Here is an 18,564-nt window from a genome sequence, read left to right as displayed (position 1 = left end):
TCTGAATTATGAAAAAAGTGGGCGTCTTTGTAAATAGCCCTTCTTTGGTTCTGTCAAGTCCAAATAACTGGCTCGTCAGGATGCATCGGTTTTAGGGCTGTCAATGGGCCAGATTTCTGTCAGATATCCAACCCAAACCAAGCCCATACTTTCTTTCCATTGCCATGAAACTACCATTTAACAAGATTCAATACCCAACACAACTAGTAGCAAGGCCAGTGTTTGTGCTCTCCTTTATTTTCCTTTTCTTGTTTCCTTTTTCAATCCATAACCCGAAGAAACTGCACATGAAGATCGGATCGTGTTGAAGCAACCTTCCATACCTACAGTCGTCATGCTGGCAGCATGTGATACTCAATTTGAAAGGAGACCAAGATAAACATCCTCTACTAGGCAAGGCAACCACGCCTTAAGCAAAGGGCACAAGGAGCACAACTGCACAAACCTTTCAAAGTTCCTAAAAAAGCATCTACCTCCCAACTCTCTGGCGATTTGACAAATTCAGAGCCAGTCCAGCTAGACACCTTCAATTCATCAAGATTCAAACCAACAATATGCGACAAGTGTCATCATTACCTAAAGGAAACAAGTCCAACACTAATCCAAACCTTCCAGTTTCAATCCAACTGAAACCAACAAAAGTATTGATTTTCACTGTTTTGTTGTTCCCCTGAAACTACATTTCCATCGGTTGTCAAGCTGAAACTCCAAAAGTGAATCCAGACAAAGTGCCTATGTAGGGTTGGTAAACCAGCCGAACAAACCCAACAGGGCATGTTTGGGCTCAGCTCGTTTACCAATAGATTGAGCTCATGGCTTGGCTCATGTTAGTGTTTAGCCGAGCTTGAGCTCAGCTCATCCCTGAATGAGATGAGCTGAACACAAGCTGGCTCGTGTAAAAACATTCCATATTATTTATACATGAATTATATATTTATATATTACACTTAATAATTCATATTTTATGTATATATTTTTCATTCATCCTTCGATTTTTATATACATTATACACACACATAAATATATATATTATCTCTAAAAGCTCGCCCGAGCCTAGCTGAACACAGGGTGTTTGGGCTTGACTCTTTCGTGGTTCGGCTCGCCAGCTATAAAAACCGAACCGAGTCACAAGCTGCTCGGTTCTTTTACCAGCCCTAACTGCATGCTCATATAGTACATAAACACACATGCGCTCACGCTCACACACACACACACATGCATGCACCCGTCAGGATGAGCTTAACCCAACCAGACACCAACTCTTCAGCACAACCTGTAAAGTGTAAACAAGTCGCCTGCTAGACGGATGAACATAAGATGCATAACAGTGCTATATCATAAAGCCAGGCTAAAAATTCGGACTTTCATTTACACATTTTATCTTGGCAAACTAGGTTGAACCAATGATTGTGCTTGAGTAGTCTGGTCATTCTGAACCAAACACAATTTGGTTATGCTCTCTCTCTCTCTCTCTCTCTCTCTCTCTCCAGCAAAAGCTGCCAAAGTTTGGATGATGCCAATGTCCCCACAGAGCAAATCTGGAAGGGAAAAAAACTGGAACTTCTCACTCCTGAGCTTCCATAGATTCTTCACCATTCTCTCCAGCAGAAGCCAGATTCTGCTGCTCTTGCTCTCCTAAATACATACGTTGTGTATCATTAATGTAACATTTCTTGCAATTATAGAAGAAAAAAGGACTTAGAGAAACTACATACGCATGATCTCATATAGAGCCTTTTGAGTTCGCCTTTCCAGCTTGTCCAGCTTCTTTTGGATATCTCTTCGCAGATCCCAATTTGGTTTCTTTGGAGCTATGTTTATGAAAGGATCCTGCATATCCTAATAATTAGAAGCAACATCAAATAGAAAAAGCCAACGGACATGACGAAAACAGTGACAACGGCATTTAGATGATGTTAAGATGATATTAATCAAATAATACCGCAGTTGTATCTTGTGGCACAGGTGCAGCAGCAACCGGGTCTTCAAATTTTGGTAAGACAGGAGGAGCTAATTTGTTCTCTTGAAGTTGCTTATCATGTGGAAGGTAGTTCCTAAACTTCACACTCATATTCCTGTTGAAATTGAGCAGCAATAGATGTTTGGGCATATCAGTTTCTACTCAAGGAAGCACCATAGCAACCAGTTCAACCCGACTCTTGCAACTCCTTATGAAACAACTACAAAACAGATTCAGACAACAGGAGATGGAGACTCGACTGAGCCTGCACCAATTCTATACAGTTCCAGGTTCAGCATAGCTATGAGCCTTCTAGATGGAATCAACTAATGTCTTCAGACACTAACAAATCAGTTGCTTTCTCAACCACTGAGATCATTTGGGGAAAAAAAACATGTTGCTGATCAAAGAATCAACATGAGGTACCGGTTTCTCCAATCAAAAAAATTTATTTACCAGTTTTCACAAGTAAATCAATCTATCCCATGTAGCCAATTTTGGACTCACACCAAGGACCAGCAATCCATTGCATTTCAACTTTTCAAGGCCTTCACTTGAAAACATAAAATAAGTTGTTCAATTGAAAAAACTTGAACAAGAACAATAAGCTAATGACAAATTTTCTGCTCAAGGTGCCCTTCAACAGAATTAAAAGACATCAAATCTTACATCTCTTCCTCAGCATCTGGATCTTCAGACTTGGTTTCCTCTTGTGGTGGATTATCATCAGATTTGCTGAGAAGCTCATTCGCTGCCTTCAACGCTTTTAACCTCTCACGGCGAGCAATAGCAGATTGTTCACTTGACTCTTCCTCTACAGTCATGGTTTTTTCAGCAAATATTTCTTTGGGTTTCATAAAAAGAAAATATGTCAGTCAACATTCAATGAAGAAATACGTTCTTAATACCAAGAGCATCCTAAAACAAACTCAACATTTAACTGCATATGAAAATTAATAGCAACTTCATCAAAGAAAGGTTAAAAGCCATAAAGGGATTCACAAATATCAAGACACTTTAATGATTAACAAGAAATTCATTTTTGGATACCTCTAACCTGTGAAATAGAGAAGACACAATGGGACAAAAGGAGGGAAGAGAACAAATCAAGATCGGATTGGCAATACTCTACTGCCAATTTTGAGAAAGTAGATGCTAGCAGTATTCCTGTGTGTGTGTCTGTTTTAACTCTTTAGTATGGATGTGCATATGAAATTTTGTATCAATACTTAGAATCTCACAAATGCAGTTTTCAACTAGATCTGACCACAATTGAATTTAGCATGGCTCATTTACCATGAAATATGCTTCGGATAAACAGATTTAAATATTAGAATATATTTTAAATAAGGTCAAAGATGGATGGTTCAGATTATACCAAAATACAACTATTAAAAACAAAATGTTTCACATCCAAATTGCTAGAAGTGAGAAGTTATTTCTGCTAAATAAACCACAATAAATTTATCCATATGGGGAGTTCTACTTGAAAATAAAAAAGTAGATGGCATTGTGCTCATTGATATAGTGCTCACAAGTAGGTGGTCATCTTTTTAACATTCAGAAAAGGTTATAGATATTAATGACACCTCACACACACACACATGCACAATTTTGCAAGATTGGTTGCGAGTAAAGTGACAAACAACAAACACCCAAATCTAAATCCAAAACTAATTAGACATACTTTGTAGATATGGATTCTACCCAACTCCGGCCATAGGGCTGGTTCAAGTTGATAAAATGTGTTTTGACATCATCGGATCTGGATCGGATCCAGATCCGTGCATCTTATCATTCTTAGACAGATTTCTTTATGTAATGGCATTTCTGTTATTTGCATGTATTTTAAACCTATTGTATTATTTGATTCATGATAAAGGATTAGGGCATGCCATCTCCAAACTGGCTGCCGTTTTTTAGCATCTCCCTCTCTCTCTTTTTTGCTCTCTCTCCTCCTTCAGCTGAATGCAAACTGTGGTATTTTCTTATATGGTATCAGAGCGGGACTTCGGTTTTCTTCCAAAAGGTGCCCATTTAGATCGAATCTTGGTTTCTTCCGGTCTGAATCTTCCCTTTTCTTCTTTTTCCTTCTCCTCTTTTCTTCTACTATTAGTTGTGTTGTTTTTTTACTGACAGCTGATTCTTCTTTGGTTTTATTCACCATTTTCGTGTCTTTCAATTTTTGACGTCAATTTCTAAAAAAAAAAGGGTGAAATATATTTGACGTCATGATGCATTGAGAGAACCACAACCTTGGCTTTGATGAGTACCGACGTGAGGGGCGTTGGTGCAGTGAAGGAATCAGTGTCGTCTCGTTAACAGGCTGTCGTTGGCTGCTCCTTTCAATGCACAGTCGTGCAGCATATAATAACGCAGAAACAACGTGAAGCAAAGAAAGGCTCGGTTTCACGTAATGGGCACCGGTGTTGACGCACTTTCGGTGCAGCGAAAGGGGTCGGCGTTGAGACACTAATGGGGCTGACGTTGATGCTACTCGGTCAGCACACAACCCACGTTAATGGGTGCCGACGTGATGCAGTGAGGAGATCGGATTGCACGTGACGCAACGAAGGTTGCTGGTAACGATGGACGTTGGTGCTGCAGAGATGAGATTCACGACTGCTGCAGTCGTGCAGTATGCTGCGAATGCTAACAAGAAAACCACTGTTGGCTGAACCGTGGTTGGCTTTATTTCAATAACAGTTCAATATAACATGAAAAGGAAACACTGCCTAACAGAGATTAAGCAGAATGACTGAAAAGGGATAAAGAAATAAACAAGCAATAAAGACTGCTGCAAAACTGACGTGACAGAGAAGAAATCAAAAATAAAAAATAAAAAAACTGCAGGAAGGCAATAGTAAACGACGTGCAATAGTAAATGACGTATTCTGAAACTTCAAAGTTGCCGCACGCAACCCTAGGAGAGGGTTTTTATAGCTGCTGGTGGATCCAGGTCTCGGGTCCAGTCTGGGACCCAGATCATCTTCATACTGTTGTTGGGTCTGTGACGTCTAGGACGTTCCGGACCTGCTCTACATCATTCTCCTCTGGTTGGGAAGAAGTCGGCTCTGACGACTTGTTGTCTCCTATATAAATCAGACACATTGAAGATAGGCAACATGTATCGATATTCCTGGACGTCTCCAAATCAAAGCCTATAGATTGGTTTTGAAGCTGACCATCTGCTATTGCACCCCATGGAAGCACAAGCTGAATTTTTGTCCCTCCAGCACGCGGTATTAGGGGTCGGGCTAGAATACCAACGATACAAGCATGCTTACCAAAAACTGGACCACCTTCATACTGTTGTTGGGTCTGTGACGTCTGGGACGTTCCGGACCTGCTCTACATCACGTCAAATAGTGATTGTTTTGCTTCTATTATCTTAGTCTGAATATTACTGGTTTTAATATATCCCAATCTAAAAAAATATTTGTTTTCGATGTTTGTCCAGATTTCATTTTCTGGAATCTTGATTGATTGTCGTAAATCTTAATATTTTGGTTTCGATATTTCTCCATTATTTTGCATATTTTCAGCCGGCATATACATATTGGCAGCATCCTATTGTGATTAATAGGTCTGGTGTAGGAATCGGACTGAGTCTGAAATAGTGCCATTATTTTAAAAAAAAGGCACGTTTTATATTATATCTTATTTCCTGCATTTTGCCTAATATGTTTTGTTGTTGTATATTTGCTCTTGGCTGATTTTTTTTTCTATTCTTCCATTTATCCTCTTCTTTATCTTTTCATCTATTTTTAATGGATTCCTCTACCTATGTTGGCTTCTTTTCGAACTTTTTTAGTAAGCTTGTTTCAGAAAAGCTTAATCATTCTAATTTTTTGACCTAGAAGAGACAAATTGTTCCTTTTATAAAGAGCCAAAATCTGTTTGGGCATCTAGATTGATCAATTCCAGTCCCACCACACTTCATTCCTCAGGAATCAAAGGATGATAAAGGAGACACTTCGGTTAACTTTATTTCAAATCCTGAATTCACTGCATGGATGAAGTGCGATCAGGCATTAGTTGCATATATTACTTCCACTCTATCTCAAGAAGTATTGATATCTATACCTTATGAATGTACTGTTGGTCAATTATGGAAAAGACTTGCACAAACCTATTCTCAGATTTCAGAAGCAAGGGTTTTATTTCTAAAAAGGGAGTTTCAAACCCTTAAAAATGGCTCAATGTCAGTCATGGAATTTTTAAACAAGGTGAAATCAGTTACAGATAAGCTTGCTATTGTTGAAAGTGTTGTCTCTGACAAAGAAAAAGTACAACAAACTCTCAATGAACTGAGTCCAGAATATCATGTTTTTTCCACTTCTTTATCGGTTCTACCAGTATTACCTAGCTTTGAGGATTTTCAAGCTAAACTTCTTCAGTATGAAATGAGCATAAAACAACTGACGGAAGGTAGTGAACAGATACACATAATGTCTTGGCATCAGATATATCTCATGGTTTTGGACATGGAAGTAACAGTCTTCAAAGTGGTAGAGGTCGAGGTCGCTTTGTTCAAGGAGGTCATGGTATTCTTCTTAATCCAAGCACGCCAGGATTTTTCAATGCAGGGAATCAGAAAAGAGTGCCTACATGTTTTCAGTGTAATAAGAAAGGACATGTGAAAGTTGATTGTTGGTTTAATCCTCAAAACAAAGAAAAAAACAATAAATTAGGAAACAAAAGAGAATCTGATGGACAAAGATCTTCTAGAGATATGCAACAACTTTTGCTTACAGCTTTATCACAGATGAGTATTAAGCAAAATAAACAAGGAGAATGGCATGTGGATTCTGGAGCGACCACCCATGTTAGAAAATTCTGGTAAGCTCTCGAATTTATCTCCTTATTTCGAAAAAGGTAGTATAGTCACTAGAGATGGAACACATCATTACATTTCTTATGTTGAAAGTGCACAAATTCCTTTGTCTAGTCCTTCTCTTAACTCGTCCAATGTTCTTTTTGCTTCCAATTGTAAGAAGACGAGTTCTTGAATTATCACCAAAAGAAGCTTCAAATGGCTTCAACAAAAATATTGAAAAATAGAACACACATAAGAATCACAAGGGTTCATATACAATAATACCCAAAAAGGAGGTATTCAATAAAGAGAGAAAAATAATTTATTGAATGGGTAAAACACCCTTACAAAAGTCATCATATACAAGGGGGCATTACCCCATATTTATAATACATAAGAAGGAAGCCAAGAGGGAGTCATTGGGGGTCCAACGACTCTCAAGTACAAATTGCTTTTTGACTTGGTCAAAAAGCAACAGGTCTAAGAATGTCCAAAAACAAAAATAAGAAACTAACCTAATTACAATCTAACTAGAATACACAACTAGACTAAATGAATTACAAATAATATTACATTTTTAACACTCTCTCTCAAACTTATGGTTAAATAATCGAAAGTTTGTTCAAGAGAAAATGGAATCGAGGAGCCGCAAGAGATTTGGTAAAGAAATCTGTCATTTGATATTCTGAGGAAACATAGAGAAGATCAATGGTGCCATGTAGAAATTCTTCTCGCACGTAGTGACAATCCATCTCAATATGCTTGGTGCGTTCGTGGAATGTCTGATTGTTGGCAATATCAATAGAACTTTTCTTGTCGCAATATAGTTTTGATGCTCCTGTACTTTCAACACCCGTGTCATGAAGCAAGCACTTTAGCCAGACTACTTCCATAGTGGTTGTAGTCATTGTCATGTACTCGGCTTCAGTTGACGATAGAGAGACTTTTTGTGGATTATTGCACCTCCATGAAATCAATAATTCACCTAAAAACACACAAAAATCAATAGTTGAGTATCGATTATTGGGATCTCCTCCCCAATCTACATCAGTATATGCAGTTAACTCTAAGGAGGAATAAGTAGACAATTTTTTTTTATAAAAATAGAAGTTTTGATATATCTAATAATGTGTAAAACAGCTTCCATATGAACAGTGGTAGGAGCATGCTGAAATTGACTTGTTGTGTGGACGACATGCAGAATGTCGGGTCTTGTAATAGAGAGATAAGACAGTGCCTTGACAAGTTGTCTGTAAGATGTTGGATTTTCAAGTGGCTCTCCATCATTAATCTTCATTTTGATGTTCACTACTTTAGGAGTGTCATGTTGTTTTTCATCTGAGATATCAGACCTATCAACAATATCCAAGGCAAATTTAGACTGAGTTAGCAAATAGCCTTTAAAGGAGCACGCAACTTCTATGTCAAGAAAGAATTTTAAAAAACCCAAATCACGCATTTCAAAATGAGTTTTGAGGAACTTTTTAATATTGTTAACTCCCTGTTTATCAACATAGAGGATAAGAATAATAATACCCGCATAAGAATTCTTAACAAACAAAGTTGTGTCAGTAAGACAAGATTGAAAACCAAAATTAAGCATAACTTGACTAAACTTATCATACCAGGTTTTTGGAGTTTGCTTAAGTCCATACAAAGCCTTATTTAAACGAAGAGTTTTTCCTTTAGGAATATTGATACCAGGTGGTGGGTCCATGTATACTTCCTCAGCTAGGCTATTAGGATCCATTTGATAAATATGTCATTTTTTTACAGAAGCAAGAGCTATTAGGATCCTAACTGTGGTCATCCTAACGACCGAGGCAAAAGTTTTTTTATTGAGAATAGCCTTTGGCAACTAATCGGGCTTTAAATCTCTCAAGAGTGCCATCACTCTTGGTTTTAACTTTGTACACCCATCGGTACCCAATAAATTTTTTGTCAGATGAAATGTCTTGAATAGTTCAGGTATTTGCCTTTTCTAAGGCTTCTAATTCTGATGTCATAGTTTTAACCCTTTCGGGTTGTTCTTTAGTTGTAGCATAGTTAGAAGGCTCTTTGTAGGAGTATATTAAGACAATGTAGGCAAGATACTTTGGTGAAAACGACTCATAGGACAATTTTTTCAGGAACTTTTGAGACTCTAGATGACTTTCTAGTTGATATTTGGTCATGTTCTTTAATATGTTTTTCAAAAGCACATGGTTTTTCTAAATTTTCCCGCATAAAATATTGAATACAATCTTGATTACCACCAACTGATTTTGTACTTGTTATATCATTTTGATCATCTTGACTTTCATCAATGTCACCTTCATTCATTTTTGGAACTAAGTCCAACAAAAAAGAATACTCATCTATTTCCGTAGGACTCTCACTTTCAAAAGAACTTTCCTTTTCTAAGAATGATACAATTCTCGATACGTATAGTTTTTTAGTTTTAAGATCAAAACACTTGTAGCTTTTTTTATGACTCGCATACCCTAAGAAGGCACAGGGAATAGCTCGTGGAGAGAGTTTATCATTTTTATCTATAAAAACAAAACATTTACACCCAAAAAACCTCAACCTAGAATAATCTGGAATTTGCTTAAAAAGTTTTTCAATAGGAGAAATATTGTTTAGTGAGAAAGATGCATCTTGTTAATAAGGTAAATTGCAGTTAAAGTGGCTTCGGCCCAAAAAGTTTTTGGTACTTGATGCGTAATGAGTAAAGTTCTTGTTGTTTTTATAATATGCCTATGTTTCCTTTGTGCTAAACCATTTTGTTAAGGAGTATAGGGGCATGACTTTTTATATGTAATACCATATAAGTTCAAATAATCTTTGAATTCTTTTGATAAAAACTCTCCCTCCGAATCAGTGTGAAATATTGAAATATCATTCTTAAATTGATTTTTAACTAGATTGTGAAATATTTGAAAATGTGAGAAAACTTCAGATTTATGTTTAAGAAAATATATTCAAGTATGTCATGTAAAGTCATCTACGAAAATTACATAATACATTAAACCACCTTTTGATACAATAGGTGCGGGTCCTCAAACATCCGAATGTACTATCTCAAGTGGTCGAGAAGAAACAAAGGTTCTTTCTTGAAAAGGTAGTCTTTTCATTTTTTTCAAGAATGCATTTTTCACATGTAAAGGCTTCAAAATTACAAAACTTTTCCATGTTTGGAAAAAAATGAATCTTGGATATATTAGGATGACCAAGTTTCTTATGCCATAGATTCAAGTATATTTTCTGAACATTACAACATAATGTATTCTTGGGTATTTCTAAAAAATCCATATAGTACAAGCCTCCTTCTCTATGTCCTTCCCCAATCAGCTTCCCTGACCGGTGATCCTGCACTCGACAATCACGAGAGGCGAAGGAAACATTATACCCATAGTCAGTTAATTGAGAGACAAATACAAGATTTAGGTTGAATTTAGGAATATATCTAATTTGTGGAATACAAAATTCTTTTGATTTTTTGGAAATATTTTCAAAATTTTATATTCCTTTGATTTCAAGAGATATTCTATATGCGGTAAAAACATTCGACCCACTTGAGTTATGACATTTGGATAGCATATTTATGTTTGGTGTCATATGAAAAGAAAAATCTGATTCAAGGAGTCAAAGAGATTTACCAGAATCGAAAATGCCAATAGAAGAAACAACGGTTCTGGTGGATGAGGATGCTCCTTTGAAAAGTGGTTGAAGTGCCTCCACCAATTGTACTAGAGACATGCTTCCAATAGATGACTCACTTGATTCTTGCGGAGATTCGACTGTAGCGACTTTCTTTTCATAGGATTTCTTCAATTTTGGCCAATAAGTCTTTACATGTCCGGTTTTCGGCAATAGTAACAAATGACTTTTCTTTTTTCAAATTCATTTCTTTGTTTTTCATCATTTGTCCTCCCAAAGTGTGGAGGTTTGTATGTACGAACATGATTTCCCGGTCTAGATATAGCTACGACCGAGTCATCATCACTCTTAGAGATTCTTTTTTTGAGCCTATTATCTTCCATACTTAACTCTTCTATGGAAGAAACCTTTCCTCAATGAAGAAGAACGGATTTGGTTGATTCAAACTTCGATCTTATCCCATTAATAAATTGAAAGAAGTGTTCTGTATTCATTTGATTTTGGCGAAGTTCTATATCTTGTGAACTATGTCACTTTGGTTCAAGGAGAGCCAATTCTTCCCATAACTCGGACAAACTATTATAATATTCTCTAATACTCTTGTCCTATTGAACCATATTTCGAACTTTGTCATGAAGGTTGCACACATGTGCAATGTCTTTAAGAGAATAAATTCTCTTAAGGCAATCCCAAGCATCATTATCATGTTCAAACTTCGCAAGGCTTGAACATTTTTTGATGTCAACACTACTTATGAGCCAAGACATAATCTTGGCATGTCGCATCCTCCATTCTTTTCACTTCTTTTCGTAAGTGGTAATGGCTTTGTTTTTCTCAACCTCCGTAAGAAGTATTTCTTTCTCTCCTTCTACTTTTGTAAGAATTAGTTTAGGTTTCAAATTGGTTCCATCAACTAATCCCCACAACTCCTTTCCCCATATCAGGTGTTTCATTATTGAAGCCCATGTAACATAGTTGGAATCATTAAACTTGATGAGTTTAATGGTGACATTATCATTGTCATCCATTTTACAAGGTTTTTGGGAAAGAAAAGAGTAAAAAGAGAATAAAGATAGAGAAAGAGAAAAAGAGAGGATAATAAGTACTCCACCACCGATAGTGAGTACAAGTTCTCCTCCAAGCTCTTTACACAATCACGAAAAGAACTTCACCCATTTTTCGAAAATTTGAGTGGCACATTTTCCGATGCACCAAAACAAACTTAGCTTGATCACCAAGCTCTAAATAAGAAGGCGAGTTTTTGAATTATCACCAAAAGAAGCTTCAAATGGCTTCAACCAAAATACCGAAAAATAGAACACACATAAGAACCACAAGGGTTCATACAATAATACCCAAAAATGAGGTATTCAATAAAAAGAGAAATAATTTATTGAATGGGTAAAACACCCTTACAAAAGTCATCATATACAAGGGGGTATTACCCCATATTTATAATACATAAGAAGGAAGCCAAGAGGGAGCCGTTAGACTCACAACGACTCTAAATAGAGTCGTTGGGGGTCCAACGACTCTCAAGTACAAATTGCTTTTTGACTTGATAAAAAAGCAATAGGTCTAAGAATGTTGCTTTTTGACTTGGTAAAAAAGCAATAGGTCTAAGAATGACCAAAAATAAAAATAAAAAACTAACCTAATTACAATCTAACTAGAATACACAACTAGACTAAAAGACTAAATGAATTACAAATAATATTACATTTTTAACACCAATATTAAAAAAAATATTGTTTTTGTATCTAAACTCATTGATGATACAAACTTTTCTGTTGAATTTAATCCATCTTCTGTGTATGTTAAGGATTTTCAAACGAAGAAGACGTTCGCTGAGGGGAAGCAACGAGGAAACGTGTATATCTTCAAGGAGGATCCAACTTCTCATTATTCTTCTACCTTGAAGTCACCTTTTTTGGAGCCGACATCTCAGAGTCTCAAGTCTTGTCATATAGATGTCATTAGTCTTTCCCAATGTAATAAGCCAAATTTGTGGCACAATCGGTTGGGTCATTGTAGTCATGGTTTCATTAAGAAACTTATGTCAGAAAATTTGATTCCAGAGTCCTTTTCACATTCTGTCTTAGATGTTAAAAAATGTTCAAGTTGTCAGTTATGTAAGAGTCATGTTCTTCTTTTTAATCTTGTTAATGAAAAAGTCTCAAAAGCTTTTGAAATTGCGTATTCTGATGTATGGGGGTCAGCTCCTGTATGTTCTTCATCTGGAAGTCAATATTATGTCTTATTCATAGACAGATATTCTCGTTTCACCTGGATATATTTCATGAAACACAAGTCCGAAGTTTTTAGATTGTTTCAAGATTTTTGTGCTCTTTTAAGAATCGTTTCTCTTCCAATGTTGTGCATTTTCAATGTGATGGTGGAGGTGAATATTCTTCAAATGACTTTCTTGATTTTCTTCAAAATAATGAGATAAGTAGGCGTATGTCCTGTCCACATACTCCTCAACAGAATGAAGTGGCTGAACAGAAACGCCGATATATTGTTGAAAGTGCCATAAGTATGCTTCATGATAGTAATATTTCTATTAATCTTTGAACAAAAGCCTTTCATATCGCAGTAAATGTGATTAATTGTCTTCCCATGGGAATTTTATAAGACAAGTCCCCATATTTTACCCTTCTTTAAAAACATCCTGATTATAATAACTTGCGCACCTTTGGTTGTGTTTGTTATATTGATATTGACAAATCTCTGAGAAATAAATTTCAAGATAAAGTTTTGAAGTGCAAATTTGTTGGATATGCGGATGATTATAAGGGATACAGATGTTATGATCCGGTAACCAAGCGGATCAAGATTTCCAGAAATATTGTTTTTGACGAACAAAATTTTGAGAGCATGTCATTATTTCAAGAGCAAAACTCATCTCGAAATGTTGAAGTTTATGATCCCTGGTTAAGTGTTGAATTGTTTGAGAGTGAAAAGAGATTTTGTCAGCCATTTTGTGAAGAATTGAATTCAAATGAACAATATCTTGAACCTCCACATTCTTCAGAAAATGAAATGCCTAGAGAATTTCAGAGATTTTCTGGTCAAGTTTATGTGAGAAGGGCAAGAGATCATGTCACGGACAATGTTGAGCAGGATATGAGTCAACCTTCTTTGAGAAGATCGGAAAGGATACGTCATCCTATTTAAAGATGGGTTAGTTGTGATAACTTTTCCATGGATTTTCAGTTATTCATGTCTCAAGTAGAGAAGCATGATAAACCTGTTAACTTTCATCAAGCCATTAAATCACATAAATGGATAGAGGCTATGAATGAGAAAATGAAAGCTCTTCATGAATGCCAAACCTGGGAAATTGTTCCTAGACCTGAGAAGAAAATTGTTGTTAGGTGCAAATGGGTTTATAAGATTAAGTATAAACCTGATGGATTTATTGAAAGATATAAAGCAAGACTTGTGGCACGTAGTTTCACACAAGAATATGGGCAAGACTATGATGAAACTTTCAGTCTTGTTGTTAAGATGAGAACAATACGGGTTGTTATATCTTGGGTTGTTGATTATGGTTAGCAGTTAAGCCAGCTTGATATAAAAAATGCCTTCTTATATGGAGATTTAAAGGAGGAAGTTTTCATTGAGCAACCTTCTGAATATGATGAAGGAGAACCCAGCGATTATGTCTGTAAACTGAAAAGAGCTCTTTATGAATTGAAGCAAGCCTCTCGTTCTTGGTTTGAGAGTTTTTCTCTCAAAATTCAAAACTATGGTTTTCGCAGAGGCTCTCTTGATCATTCTCTCTTCATTTTCAAAGATAAGGATGTTACTATGTTATTACTTATATATGTTGATGACATAATTCTTACAAGCAATTCTAACAGCCATATACAAATTGTGAAGGAATTATTGATGCAAAATTTCAAGATGAAAGATCTTGGTGACTTAAGGTATTTTATCGGGGTTGATATGGATAGAAGAGATGATGTTTTAACTCTTACTCAACATAAATATACTCTTGATCTTTTGAGCAGGGCAGGGATGTCAGATTGTAAGGCCCTAAGCACACCTTGTATTCTGCATCAAAAAACTGAGCTCTAATGATGAAGATTTATATAGTGATCCGACCAAATATCAGAGTATTGTTGGAAGGATTCAGTATCTCACTTTTACCAGGCTAGACATCGTATATTCCGTTAATCAGGTTTCCCAATTCATGCATGAACCAAGAACTGGTCATGTTGAAGTCGTAAAAAGAATTTTATGATTTTTGAAAGGAACTATTGGTGACGGTCATCTTTATCAAAGAAATTGGATTGACAATAAGGGACATGAGATCATCATTTACACAAATGCGGCTTGGGCTGGGGATATGGATCAAAGGCAATCTATTTCTAGGTATTGTATATTCATTGGAAAAAATTTGGTGTCATGGAGCAGAAGAAAATAAAGAGTCATTGCTAGGTCCAGTACTGAAGCTGAATATAGGCCTATGGCAGCTGGGGCAGCTGAAGCTACATGGGTCAGACATCTTCTTGCAGATTTCGGAGAAAGAATCTCACAATCATTTATATTGTGTGATAATCATAGTGATATTAACATTGCTTATAATCTTATACAACATGGTTGCACAAAGCATATTAAGATAGATCAACATTTCATCAGACAGAAGGTTGAAGACAAGGAGATTGGGCCTCGTCACATTCGTACAAAAAGCCAAGTTGCAGATTTGTTCACCAAAGGCCTAACAAAGCATCAATTTTGGTTCTTAAAGAACAAGTTGTCCATGGTCCACGACCATGCACAAATTGAGGGAAGGTGATAAAATGTGTTTTGACGTCATCGGATCCTTATCCGTGCATCTTATCATTCTTAGACAGATTTCTTTATGTAATGGCATTTCTGTTATTTGCATGTATTTTAAACTCATTGTATTATTTGATTCATAATAAAGGATTAGGGCATGCCATCTCCAAAATGGCTGCCATTTTTTAGCATCTCCCTCTCTCTCGTCCTTCAGCTGAATGCAAACTGTGGTATTTTCTTACACAGGTCTTGTGTGGTTGACCTCCAATCTCCGGTTGGATGGAAGTTTTTGTCAGCCCTAATGGTTGGAGACATGAACATAATGATTTTGCCTTTGCCAAGATTCATGAGCCATAAGTTTTACCAATTGTATGTGTTTGGTGCCTTTCCAGCATGAAACTCAATTAACTTTTTGTCTTGTTTGCTAGATGTGATGATCTTAAAGTGATTAAGCATCAATTTGTATGTGTACTAAAACAAAAATAAACTTGAGTTTGCCGATTTGGGAAAATGATTTAACTTATGAAGATTGTGGGACTACACTTAAAGACAGTATGGTCATCGTCATACATGTTACCAATCAAATAGCATTTAAACTTTAGTTACCAAATGAATCACAAATCTTTGGCTACACATTACAGTATGTTGTAAACTGCATCAATCGATACATGCACAACCCAAGAAAAGAGCACACAGACACCATGAGAAGAATACCTAAATGTACAAAAAGTTTATGCACCCTACATTAGAAAAAGATCCAAAACATATGAATTATTCGGTTCTATTCAGTTATCATGATGCTGATTGGGCTGGGGAATTTTATAAGATCAATAACTGGTTATTGCATATACATTGGCAAAAATAGGGTTTCATGGTGTCGCAAAAACCAAAAAAGTTGGCATAGTCTGCTCCAGAAGTGGTGACTACATTATTTTCCACTAACAGTAATAAATGGATCAGAAGTATCCAAAGCATGTTAAGGCCAACACTTTGCAGAAGCATGAAATATTTGCTCTAGGCAGATTGCTCCTGCAATTTCTTTGAATCCATTTTCATATGGAAGAAGAAAATTTATTCAGATTGGCCTCCATTTCACAGAGCAAGATTGTCAAATTTGTTATTATGGGATACATATAAATATGCAAAGTGGACCCCATGTAGAGTGGGTATGTTGGGTGGGTGGGAATTATGACAAAAACTGGTTTGGCCCATGAAAAAAATGGGAGCACCAGGTCTTGCAAAACGACTCGGAACCTAGTATTGACTTTAACCAGGTTCATTACAAACCTTTGTTGCATTTTTCCAAACCATGTTTTTGGTTAAAACCCCAGGAGAAAGTTGGTTTAGCAAGTACCTTAAGGACCATCTAAGATAACTGGACCCATTCATCTTCCTCGTCTCAATCCAGTTACATCAATGTTACCAGACTAGGAAGCGGAAGCAGGAAACGAAACAAGAAACAGAAGCGAGAAGCGGGAAGCAAGGTATTTTAAAATTTATAAGAAGTGTGAAGCAAGGAATAGATTTAAAAACGAAATAGGAATAATAAATGAAGTAATACGGGATTGAATGGGAAGTGAAATGCTAAATGAATGGGAAGGAAATAAAAACTATAATAAAAATTACTATTCTTAAATTTCATGATTTTGTAGTGCAAGAAAGAAATTCTTTTCAAAATATAAAAATGATGCTATCAATTTAGAGAAAGTAAATGGGAAGTGAGTGAGAAACGTGAAAGGAAGCACATGGAAAATGTGAAAGAGGTGTGAGAGAAGCACATAGGAAGCAGGAAAGAAACGTGTGAGAAGCATAGGAGAAGCGCAGGAGAATCGAGATTTTCCATCAAATTTCAGAAGGAGAAGTATTGCTCTTCCAAGCAAGTTTCTGGGACGTGCGCAATGAAGCTTCCTGTAACTCCGAATTTTATTACCTTCCCATTTTTTTCTTGTTCCAAGTCATTCATTCTCGTTTGGATGACAGGCTGAAAAACCTATTTTCTGAAAGACCCTGAAAACCTGATTTTGTTGTTTGGATAACAGTTGTTCATCTGTAGGTAACAAGGTTATTTGAAATTTGCCGTTTGGATGACAATAAACTTGATTTTATGAGCATTTTAATGTTCAACTCCATCATAATATCCAAATTACTTAATATATTCATAAAAAAAAGAGACCATCGTTCAGACTTAATCACAATAAATTGCATATAAAAACAATATCATGACTTGTAATGAAAACAATGTAGACATCATCCAATAGATTTGATCAAAGTAACCGTGAAATCCCCTCTTCATACCTATCCCATGTATTCCACAGCAGATAAAAATGAAGAAGCACTTTAGTATAAAACTCCCAACCAGATAAAAATGAGAGACATGGATGATAAATCTCAAAAGCATGGCCCTTGTTTTAACATAAAAATTGACAGCTATTTTGTTGCTTACAGGGACTCTTCAGAGAAGCTGAGAGGGCCGGCCGGAAAAGGGCGAGCATGGGGCCCTTTTCCGGAGGCTAAGGGCTCAGACGACAGGCTTTCCGACCAGAGGCCAAGAGAGAGAGAGAGAGAACCTGACGGTGCTGGTCGGACGATGTCGGCGGTCGGAGATCTGCGATTCTGCAACAAGCGCGGAGGAAGGAGGGTGGGAAAGAAGGCAGGGAGAGGACTGGGTTCGAAGAGGGTCCTGGTAAACCGGGTTCGTTGTGGATTAAAAACTCACCGTAACCCGGGTCTCAAAAACTAGGTTGCGACCCAGTTTCCCCTCACACCCGGTTAATGTGTTATTGGGGTGTCAACGGATCAGGTATGAGATCCCGACCCGTACTGGATTCTATAGGGTCAAGGTTTGGTTACAAAGAAGGGGTCCGATTAACTATCCAGGTCGGACCCATGAGGTCCGATTATTAAATGTGTCAGGTAGGGGTGGCAATTTCTGACATGACCCGCCAACCCGCCTCTTAGGCGGGTTCGGGTTGGGCTTAAGCCAACCCGTTTAATAAACGGGTCGACCCGTGTAACCCGTTTATTAAACAGGTCGGGTTCGGGTTGGGGGTATGCCAACCCGCCAACCCGACTGACCCGTTTAATAAACGGGTTAGGCGGGTGGGTCAACCCGCCGACCCGCCAACCCGTCTGCCCGACCCGTCAACCCGCCGACCCGCCAACCCGTCTGCCCGACCCGTCAACCTGTCAACCCGACCCGCCAACCTGCCTACCTGACAACCCGATCCGTCAACCCGCCAACCTGACCCGCGAACCTGAAAACCCGTTTACCCGACCCAACCCATTTATTAAATGGGTTGGCGGGTCGTGTCGGGCTACCCGTTTATTAAACGGGTCGGGTTCGTGTTTGCCACAA

At 37.2% G+C, this 18,564-nt stretch overlaps 1 protein-coding gene across 1 annotated transcript; it reads right to left on the bottom strand.

Moving 5' to 3' along the window:
* Positions 1-1,319: 1,319 nt before the first annotated feature.
* LOC149835716 (Cwf18 pre-mRNA splicing factor) lies at positions 1,320-17,886 on the bottom strand. The gene is made up of 5 exons (XM_090010636.1): positions 17,777-17,886; positions 2,630-2,804; positions 1,943-2,075; positions 1,716-1,830; positions 1,320-1,635 (listed from the first exon to the last, which is right to left on the bottom strand). The coding sequence occupies exons 2-5, from the start codon at positions 2,782-2,784 to the stop codon at positions 1,565-1,567; spliced, it is 474 nt and encodes a 157-aa protein (XP_089866762.1). The 5' UTR covers positions 2,785-2,804; positions 17,777-17,886; the 3' UTR covers positions 1,320-1,564.
* Positions 17,887-18,564: the final 678 nt, after the last annotated feature.

This window comes from Nuphar pumila, chromosome 6 (assembly GCF_984573655.1).
Source record: "Nuphar pumila chromosome 6, dmNupPumi1.hap1.1, whole genome shotgun sequence".
NCBI classification, from domain to species: domain Eukaryota; kingdom Viridiplantae; phylum Streptophyta; class Magnoliopsida; order Nymphaeales; family Nymphaeaceae; genus Nuphar; species Nuphar pumila.
The sequence above is the reverse complement of the archived record's forward strand: the minus strand, read 5'-3'. Positions and strand labels throughout refer to the sequence as shown.